The sequence below is a fragment of the Solanum tuberosum genome, unplaced genomic scaffold (assembly GCF_000226075.1).
Source record: "Solanum tuberosum cultivar DM 1-3 516 R44 unplaced genomic scaffold, SolTub_3.0 scf00025, whole genome shotgun sequence".
Taxonomy (NCBI): Eukaryota; Viridiplantae; Streptophyta; class Magnoliopsida; order Solanales; family Solanaceae; genus Solanum; species Solanum tuberosum.
This window is the reverse complement of record NW_006238951.1, coordinates 1,205,702-1,216,180: the sequence shown is the minus strand read 5'-3', so window position 1 is coordinate 1,216,180 and position 10,479 is coordinate 1,205,702. Positions and strand designations below refer to the sequence as shown.

Genomic DNA, 10,479 nt, shown 5'->3' with positions numbered 1-10,479 from the left:
CGGGACCCCTCACTTGAAGTCCCCACGTGCCCATCCACCTTTTTCGCAGGTTGTGCCTCCTTTATCTTCTGCAAAAGCTGATCCTGGGTATTGACCACTGGGTATTTGCCTTTCTCCTCTCTCCTCTCCTCTGATAATCTTACTGTGACTGGAGCTTCACACCACACCGGAATGGTGTAAGTGAAGCCATCGCAGGTTACTTCTACTTCTCTGGGAATCCTCTCCCCATCACCTCGTACTTTGATTCTGGCCCAATGAAGGTGATTCTTGAGAGAAGTCTCCTCCTCCGTCTTGATAAAGCCTCCACATATGTCGCCGATCTCCTTCCTCCACATATGTTGCCGATCTCCTTGAAGACTTTTTGTGACCACAAATTCATAGGTAAACCCAGCAACCTAATCCATACCCAATCTCTCCTTATCTCCGCCGGCCAGCAGCCTATCGTTGGTTTCCACCATTCGAGCCCCAACTTCATCTTCCTCCAGATTCATTGACCTGTTAATACATGCTCTGCTGCCACTTTGGATGGCAATTCAAACATAAAATACCCATCATTCATGGCATACACTTTGACTTGTATCGCCAACTTCCACGAATTACAAGCCCATCTTCTTACATCATTCAAACTGGGGGTTTCGTTTGCTTGGCATTGAAATTTTCCTACGATGCATCTATTCAAGAGATCATTAACTGGCTGCGATTCACCACCTGTGATTCTTACTTTGTTCGCTGTACTCTGTATTTCGGCCTTCTCTGTTGCCTCCGTCATCCATCTATCTTGGAAGAGGGCTTCTTTGTAAGACTTGTGAAGCTGTTTTCTGTCCTTCACTGCTGTCCCCTGTGTTTTGATTGGCTCATAAATGAACCCAGCAATCTTGTGAGCTATATTCCCCCAGCCTCCTTTGGGTGTGGACTCCGGAGTTATTATGACAGACTTGTTTTGACCTTGTAATGCTATGAAGCTGATGTATCTTCCACTTTCATTGTTTTTAAGCAACCATTGTTTAAGCAATTGTTTAATCCAAGCTAGCTCACAAGTTGCTGCAACCATTGCTCGATATTCTGCTTCTACACTAGATTGAGCAACCACACTCTGTTTCTTACTCTTGTAGGACACGAAATTACGTCCTACTAAAACACAATTTCTAGATGTAAAACGTCTACCTAAAGGCAATCTTGCCCGATTGCTCATAGGTTCAGTTCTTGAAGAGTAGTCCTTTATCTGGATTGACTTTATATATCACAGAATGTGGACAATTGCATCCTAATAACTATCACTAAAAAAACCCATAAATTGCCTTATAACACTCACAAGAAAAGAAATGTTACGTTTAGTCAATATGAGATAATTCAATGACGAACAATAACCATGGATAAGAAAGGAGGTCACATGCTATTTTAGCCACGGGTGAAAACTATCCCTATAATCGAGCCCAAATATTTCAGTACACACTTTTGGCAACAAGGTGAACCTTAAATTGACCAACTTGACCATTCCGACCAACTTTGACTGCATAAACCCAACGACAACCAATAGGAGATTTACTTAAAGGAAGATAAACAAGCTCCGAAGTACTACTAGCATTAGATCACCACAAGATACTACATAATTGAGCGTCAATCTTCTCTCACTGTGCTATGGTCTTCTTCTCTATTTCACTATCCTTTTTCGTTAAGTGATTTCAGACATCTTGCTCTTTGCACCACAACTCAACCAAGGAAGCCCAAGCTATATAATTTGAACTTCCCATTAACAGTTCAAGAGTAATTATAGGACTTGAACTTCAGATTCTCGTATTTTTGGAATTTAAAACATCAAATCCGAAAGACATGGCTCAAAACTTCAAGGCAATCTGACCAAAGAAGAAATCACCAATTTTCTGAGAATTAGAAGTCTTGAAGCTGAATAGAAGCTAAAAAAGGTTTGAATCTTCCCGAAAAACTGACTCGAGTGGCCAGATTAGGGTTTTGGTTGTTGAGATCTACAGAAAAATATCTCAGGTGACTCAGAATAGTTGGATGAACCTATAGAAGAAAGATCCAACACGTGTAGTAGACGCGTTGTCAGAGATGCTGGTTTTGCTGGTGCGCACCAGAGAGTCTACTCGAGTGTTCTGATGGGGTTTTGTAGCCGGAGTATCCCCTACCATGTGGTTGTCACGACCCAAGGTTGCCCCTAGGCGTAACATGGCGTACAAGACCCCGAGAGGCCCCATACAAGCCACTTAGATTTCATAATACAAGATAATAGAATAAAAAGATTTAAAATGACACTTTCAATGTAACAAAGTTTTATAAAGCAAAGTGGAAATCTAAACATCGTCTCAAAGCCATCTAGTACATAAGAATGAAATTGGGCCTAGCCTATACATCATGTCCAAAACTAAAAATAAGGAAAGAACTGAAAACAATGAAAGTTCGGTCCTCGAAGCATGAGGACTCACCAAAGCTCGGAATCTCTCAAATCAACCTCTAGCCACGAAAGTGAGAACCCTGACTGTCGGTCCGTACATTTGGGGAAATGTAGGCAAGAGTATGCGTTAGTACAAACATGTACCAAGTATGATAGCCATGCATAAAAACATTTAAAACATGCTAAAACGGGACATTTTCATGAGTAAGCAATGATCAAGCTAAAACATCAATCTTGTGAGTTAGAAAACATAGGTCATAAAACATGATCAATGCAAGTGAACATCATCTTAAAACATACTTACGATACTTCTTGAAGTAATCTTAGTTCATCATAGCTTGCTTGTGGGAAGTAGCCTTAATCGACATATAAGACCATGCGAGCTATCAACATGGAATCCGGTGTCTCCCACACCGAAAAGAGTTGTCCTACTTGCCAAGGTAAGGACCATGAACTTCTAGCTTTTGTGGATCCACTAGCTAATGTCTATCTAGACATCCTATGATGGCGCATAGTTTATGGGACTTGGGTAATCGCCACTTGTCCACTCGGTACTAAGCTTAACTTCCACGGAATAGTTATTAATCCTATTCATCTTAGCTCTTAAGGAACATGGGTAATCGCCTTTTGTCCTTACATCACATGACATGGGTAATCGCCTCTTGTCATTCAATAAAGAGCATGGGTAATCGCCTCTTGCCTCAACATTAGCATAACTCCTTAATCGTTGGTTCATTTTAGGTGAGAAAAACCTTTCAACCTTAGGAACCCTTTGTGAGAAAACCTTTCACAATCATGCTTCCATGTGTATATGAGAAATCCTTTCAACAACACAACAACAATCATCATCATTGATACTTCACTCTCAAAGCATCCTTAAAACATTTACATAAATTCCATAAGAACATGCTCAATTTCATAATTCAAAACCCACATCATATTCATCATAACTTGGAAAACATGGGAATTACATGGGTTCATGGGGAATCATCATAAAACCATATAACTTCATCAATTCATGCATAAGAGATCATAATTCAATCAATTAAATCAATAATCAAGAAAACCCATAACATAGAAGAAAAACCCTAACTCAATTGGGGATTTCTAACTTTGAAAATAGGAGAATTTGGGAACTCCATGAATGGAAGGAATCCATGGATGAAAACTATCATACCTCAATGCCAATTGCTCAACTTCAAGGGAGGAATTGGAGGCTTGACTTAGAACCCTAGGTTGAACCCTTCTTCTTCAAGCTTTCTAGAGAGAGAAATATTTGAGAGGAAGAAACTTGATCTTCTTTTGTAAATTTGAGAGAATGATTTTAATTGGGGAATTTTGGGGTTAAAAATACTAATATAGGGGTTCTAGGTAAGGGCAAAACGACATAGTATCGAGATAAAATAATTATGAAAAGACCCAACTGACCCTGGCTTACAGCTGACGCGAACCTCCAGATGGAGGCCCACTCGAGCCGTCTCAAGCCGTCTCAGGGTAGTCGTGACCCTGGACCAGTGGCTAAGGGAATTCTGCCTGCCCTTCACGGCCACCACCACGAGCCGTCTGGGGCTCGTGGGAGGGGAGTCCCTCTTGGCCAGCTTCTGGAAGGCACCACGAGCACCACCACGAGCCGTGTTGCCCTTCACGGCCCGTGAAGGGTTCCATGAAAAGGGTGCCATGGCTCAGTTATGGGCCGGTGACCTCCCACTTGACACCCTTTTCTAGGCTTCTTGATTCCATGGTGTTACAATGGTGTTGTCGGTTTTTGAAAAAGAAGTACCTTAGGTGACTCAATCTATCTGGAAAAAGATCACCAGAAAGAGGCATGATGACTATTCCGGACTCGCTGGTTTACTGCACAACGAAGATATCTCACAACTCTGGTACCATGTGAAAAATAAAGGAGTAAAATATTATTGGATTGTGTATTCTACATTATTACATTGACCCCTATTTATACACACTACATTACAATTCTTTTCCAAGTACCAAGTAGGGTAATATATACAATTCTATGTGGATATAGTTATTTGGTACCTATTGCTGGTGCGAGGTGACAGATATCCTGTAGAATTAGTAGAGGTGTGTGATTGGTCTGAACACCACGATTATAAAAAAAGAGATGCAATCCTATTTCTATTTTAATTCCAACAAAAACATCATAATAATAACATATGTTTCTATTACTTCTCAATAGTTTAATATCCAAAATGATTTCAATATTGAAAGGAAATGGGTTACCATTAGAAGAAATTGATAGTATTTTGCAACTGCTTTTAGAAACACAAAAGAAAATGTTTTTTTTGGATGGAGTGATAAGTAGATTTTAATTCCACAATATGATTCACATCTTCTCCTGAAGAAAAAAAGTATGTGGAAGAAGTGTGTAATTTGTTCAGTTGTGACATTTTGTTTCATCTATAAATTGTTGACGGAAATCTTTTTGTTGATGCTGTAGCCAGAAGTTTGGGGAGATAGCTTTTTGTGCAATTACAGCAGATGAACAAGTTAAGGGCTATGGCACCAGACTGATGAATCACTTAAAGCAGCATGCACGCGATGTGGATGGGCTGACTCATTTTCTAACATATGCTGACAACAATGCTGTTGGTTACTTTGTCAAACAGGTACTTCGCTGGTTCTTATTTTAGTATGGTATTATTATTTGTAACAAACTTGACCAGTCAGTTCAGCAAATTCATGTTTACGTCAAATGCACTCTGTTAATGAGTCTTATGAATTAGTCATGAGGTTGTTAAAAATAATGGCATTACCTAACTCATCGTTTCCGTTTCATCTTTTATGTTATATTTCCTTTATTCAAGAGTGACAACTATAACAATTGCCTACAATATTTTACTCATCATTCTGAAAGAGAACTCTAGGACAAAAGAACCAGATGAAGATCTGTATGGGCTCATTAAAAGTTGAACTTCAAGTTGTTGTGTAATGTTCAAGAAAATTGTGATCAATGTTTTATCTAGTTGACTTTTTAAATAGAGCTGTTTGATGAATATATAATGGAGGACTTACTAGCTACACCTTTAATCAGAAACGTGGTAGAAAAATGGGTCAACCAGTGTAAATTTTATACAGCTGTTAATAAGGTTGGCTCGTGGTGAAAAAGGCCTCAATGTTTTGTCTACAAGAGCATCACCTCAGAGCCAAAAATCATCTATATTATTACACCTGAAGCATGCCACCTTTTGCCAAAGCATAGTCCTATTTATACTTGGATTCTTTTGTTGGTGTATAAATTCAGTTGATTGAATCTTAAATTATGACACTCTTATGATCAGAAGTCTTTTCATACTTATCAGGAAATATGCAGTTTTACTATCTTCTAATTATTTACCTAATCTGTGAGAACTATAACACGGGGAAAGATCTCATGGGGAATGCATAATTAATACACCGTGCACTTCTATCTTTTTACACACATGAATACAATGAGTACATACACTTGCCTAATATGGGACACTAAGTATAAACATATCTACATCAACTATCTAAGACACCCACTCAAGCTGGGGCATATAAGTCACATGTACCGTGCTTGTTACAGATAACTCCCATATATTTGGAACTATAAGCATCAAATTGAAAGATATGATTGGATTGAGGAGATCTCTAACTAAATATTAACTAATAATCACACAATATAGCCAAGAAAGCTGGAGAACTTTCTTGAAAATGGATAGAGAACTGCTAGCTGGCAGAAAGTGGTCGGAGAGTCGCTGGATAATACTGAAATTGAAAGGATAGAGTAGAAGCTGCAGCCGAAACCCAACATGGACAAGCTATTGGAGTCATTGGATTAGGTTTTCGGTGATCGGAAACGGGATAAAAATGGCAAGGGGGTGGGTACAGAACGAATGGCCGAACACTAAGGAGTCGAGACTTTCTTTGAAGGTGGCTGGAAACTGCTCCACACGCCCAACACGTGTCGGGAGCTTCTCCGTAGACGTCACTATCAGCAGCACATGACGATGCGTGACGAGAGTTTCTTTCAGATTTTTGCTCCCTGAGGCTGATCTACCTTAAGATGGTGCTGGTTTTTGCACAACACAGAGTGAAAAGAATGCTTAAGCTGACAACCTTGTGGTCATTGTAAAAGATTGTGTGGTGACTGATTTCTTCTTCTCAGAGTTGCTGGTATGTTGAGCAACGATAAATTTTCTCACCAAATAGCTACTACTCCCTGTGCTTCTATCTATTTATATATGTAATACAATAAGTACATACACACTTGTCCAATGTGGGACACTACCTATAAACATATGTACATTAACTATCTAACATAATCATGGATAACAGTTGGTGATTTACTTGTTATCTTCTTTCTTGATTGCTTAGAAGCTTTATCATTCCTTAGTCTTATCTTTCCAATGATTTAACTTCTTACAGTGCCTTGCAGGGATTCACGAAAGAGATTTATTTAGAGAAAGAGCGTTGGCAAGGGTAAGTTTACATTAAGCTTTCAAGGAATAAATGCTATTTACCGAAATAATTTTTGTGGCATAATTCAATATGCTTCTATAAGGGTACTCTATTACCTTATTTCACCCGATCTCCTTATTAACCCACCTCAAACCAAAAAAAGAGAAGGAAAACAGAAAAGAAAAGAAACAAAAAGAGAAAGGCTCATAGTTCATTTTGATGTTTTGAATTACCTTATATTCTTAACTATTTATGCTAACTTTTTATCCAGGTATATTAAAGATTATGATGGTGGAATCCTTATGGAATGCAAAATAGATCCAAAGCTTCCATACACGAATTTATCTACTATGATACGTCGTCAAAGGCAGGTAGACTGAAATGTAGCTTCATGATGCTTGCTCTCACTGGCTAGGCTTCCTTAAGTTTGAGTAGTAAAATTTTGATAAAAATTGTTGAAGGGTGTCATCTGTATTTCAATTGTTAATGTAGTTTCACTTATAGACTTCAACTCCTTTTTGCATATGAGCTCTCCAACATCCCTGCTTTTGCCGATGAAGTAGTGGAGGAGAGGGAGGACTTACAGACCTTTAGATCGTTTCTTTTTTTGTTTGGTAGTCATTCAGATAAATTAGTCTACCATTTCTTGTTTGTCTGGCATAAAATTTTCTCTACTACTTTGGGTCGTTTAGATAGTGGTCCGGACATACATATAAATTATAATGCTAATTCGTGGATTAAAAAAAGAGAGATTATAACACAGTTAGTCTGTAATATGGATGGGGTTTAAAGAAAAAAAAATGGGATAAGCTCTATGCACTGCATCATAATTAATATTTACTTCTGGTAGTTCCTCACATTTCCTCTCCTAACATGCTGTACGGACTGGTAGCAATATGGTGTTTGGCCTTATTTTAAAAAAAAAAAAAAAAAAAAAAAAAAAACCTTGGTGATGATAAAAATTGTTGAAGGGTGTCATCTGTATTTCAATTGTTAATGTAGTTTCACTTATAGACTTCAACTCCTTTTTGCATATGAGCTCTCCAACATCCCTGCTTTTGCCGATGAAGTAGTGGAGGAGAGGGAGGACTTACAGACCTTTAGATCGTTTCTTTTTTTGTTTGGTAGTCATTCAGATAAATTAGTCTACCATTTCTTGTTTGTCTGGCATAAAATTTTCTCTACTACTTTGGGTCGTTTAGATAGTGGTCCGGACATACATATAAATTATAATGCTAATTCGTGGATTAAAAAAAGAGAGATTATAACACAGTTAGTCTGTAATATGGATGGGGTTTAAAGAAAAAAAAATGGGATAAGCTCTATGCACTGCATCATAATTAATATTTACTTCTGGTAGTTCCTCACATTTCCTCTCCTAACATGCTGTACGGACTGGTAGCAATATGGTGTTTGGCCTTATTTTAAAAAAAAAAAAAAAAAAAAAAAGAACCTGGCTGAATGTTCAGTATAATTTGGCTCTGGTTATTCTAACCATGTGGAAGTTAAATTATATTGTTTGGAGTAAATTTTCCCTTTTAATGCGACCAAGAAATTGACTAGTTACATGGAGTCTTATCTGGGCCTTTATTACAGCTTTGTAGAGTAAGATGTCATTCTTGCCCAAATGAGAGGCTATTGACTTGCAGTATTTTCCTTTTGTTGTTATTAGGCAATTGATGAAAAGATAAGGGAGCTATCAAATTGTCATATTGTCTACCCAGGAATTGATTTTCAAAAGGTATGCACTTTTCATCTCTGAACAAAAAGTTCCATCCTTGATATTGATTAATCATTACTGCATTGGTCGAATGTGGTTCCTGTCTTTTGTATTTATTAATTCAATCACTTGAGAGAGGGTTCTAGCCCTCAATGGACAAGGGTCTGTTTATAGAAAAATATGATGCAATGGCAAAGTCGGCTTAGCTAATGAACTTTTGATCATGCTTAAGTTTGATATAATAAGATTTGCACTATGCTTCATCATTGTTTATTAGATAATGTAGGAAAACATGTAAACTTAATGTCGCACCTTCCCAATACTACCTAACAAAATAAGGCAAGCAGTGACACTTTTAGAACCAAAAAAATGCTCACCAATTTGGCATGTTTTTCAGCTCTTTTGGGCGTGTACTTCAGCCACCAGCAACCTTAGCTCGAGATTTTGACGATGGTTTTCATAGGGCTTCTATATCATCGTCCTTGCCAATGGAGTTATCAAAGTATCTATATTATGTGTGGATGTCTTATGACATCAAATGGATGTGCGATAGTGCATCAAGGATGTGGCCTAACAGTTGATGAAACTGACACAAAGATCATAGGAGGCTAGGATTTGACTTTCAATAGAATCAAACTATCTGTATAAGTTCTAGTGGACAGAATTACTTGGTATCAATATTGATCGGAGGATGCGGGCACCTGTGGAATAATCGAGGTGCATCCAATGTGGTTTGGACACCTTTGTTCTTCTTAAAAGTAAAAATGTATCAGCTGTATCACATCTGTATACATGAAGTAACACACTTGATCTAATGTTATTGTTCCAACAAGTTCCTTTTGAAATGAATCTGTAAGTGGCATACCTCTTTATTAATGAGAAAAGTGGTTTGGGGGTGAAGGGATGGTATTGAGAGGAGGTGTGAGGTGAAGGAAAGAGTTTGGAATGCCAATTGTGAAGATTGAGAATAAGCTTATGGAAAGAGAGAGGAGTCTGTGGCCCCGATTAAAGGATACATTAGGGTGGGCTTGTGGGGACAGAAGGAAGACTAGATTAGCTGAAACAAACTTTGTAAGCAATTCCAGGAGTCAACCTCGAGAAGTGTGTTGAGAAAGGTGTGTAAGATAGAAATGACTTTATCCATAAGAAGTGCGAGTAAGTTGTATCGAGTAAAAGGAATATCTTCATTCTCAAACATTTTTTGGGTTTGATTAAGATTTAAGCTTTTTGAATATACTAATACTTTATCAATGTATCCAGACTTTTTACAATCATGATCTAATTGAGCAAAAGGTTTCCGCTACCCTTTACCCCAACATATTGCTTCAGAAGAATAACCTTGATGATTGATGTCCTGAATCGTGTGAGAAGTAAAGACACGGAAGAAAGAATTATTAAGATGTGTATCTACACTATTGCATTGAACTCTATTTATAGATATATTCTGCACACTACATACAATCTTTTTCCATTTACGACACTAAATACATTAATATTCTAACATCCCCTCAAAGTGGTGCATATAAGTCATATATGTACTGAGCATGTTACAGATTTAACTAATACAAGGACTAGTGAGGGACCTGGTGAAAATATCTGTAAGCTGATCATTTGACTTCACAAATTTTGTAATAGTATCCCATGAGAGTATCTTTTCTCTAACAAAGTGACAGTCTATCTCCATGTACATAGTCTTCTCATGAAATATTAGATTTGTCCACAATGTGTAGGGCCAATGATTGTCACATTCCTGATGATTTTTCCAAACTTTTAGGGGTCGTTTGGTACAAAGATCAATAATGCAGGGATTAGTAATGCATAGATTAGTAATGTAGGGATTGGTAATGCATGGATTAGTAATGCAGGGATTATTTTTATCAAGTGTTTGGTTCATTGTTTCTTACCT

General features: G+C 37.8%; 1 protein-coding gene across 2 annotated transcripts in view; it reads left to right on the top strand.

Moving 5' to 3' along the window:
* LOC102584794 (histone acetyltransferase GCN5) overlaps nucleotides 1–10,479 on the top strand; it is a 32,325-nt gene that overhangs the window by 9,394 nt on the left and 12,452 nt on the right. For both annotated transcript variants that reach the window (XR_001472714.1, XM_006341268.2), the window contains exons 5-8: nucleotides 4,872–5,040; nucleotides 6,831–6,874; nucleotides 7,125–7,224; nucleotides 8,526–8,594. Coding sequence is in view for 1 of the 2 variants with exons in the window: in XM_006341268.2 (XP_006341330.1) it covers nucleotides 4,872–5,040; nucleotides 6,831–6,874; nucleotides 7,125–7,224; nucleotides 8,526–8,594 (382 nt within the window). In the remaining variant the exon portion in view is untranslated. The remainder of the gene's footprint in view (nucleotides 1–4,871; nucleotides 5,041–6,830; nucleotides 6,875–7,124; nucleotides 7,225–8,525; nucleotides 8,595–10,479) is intronic.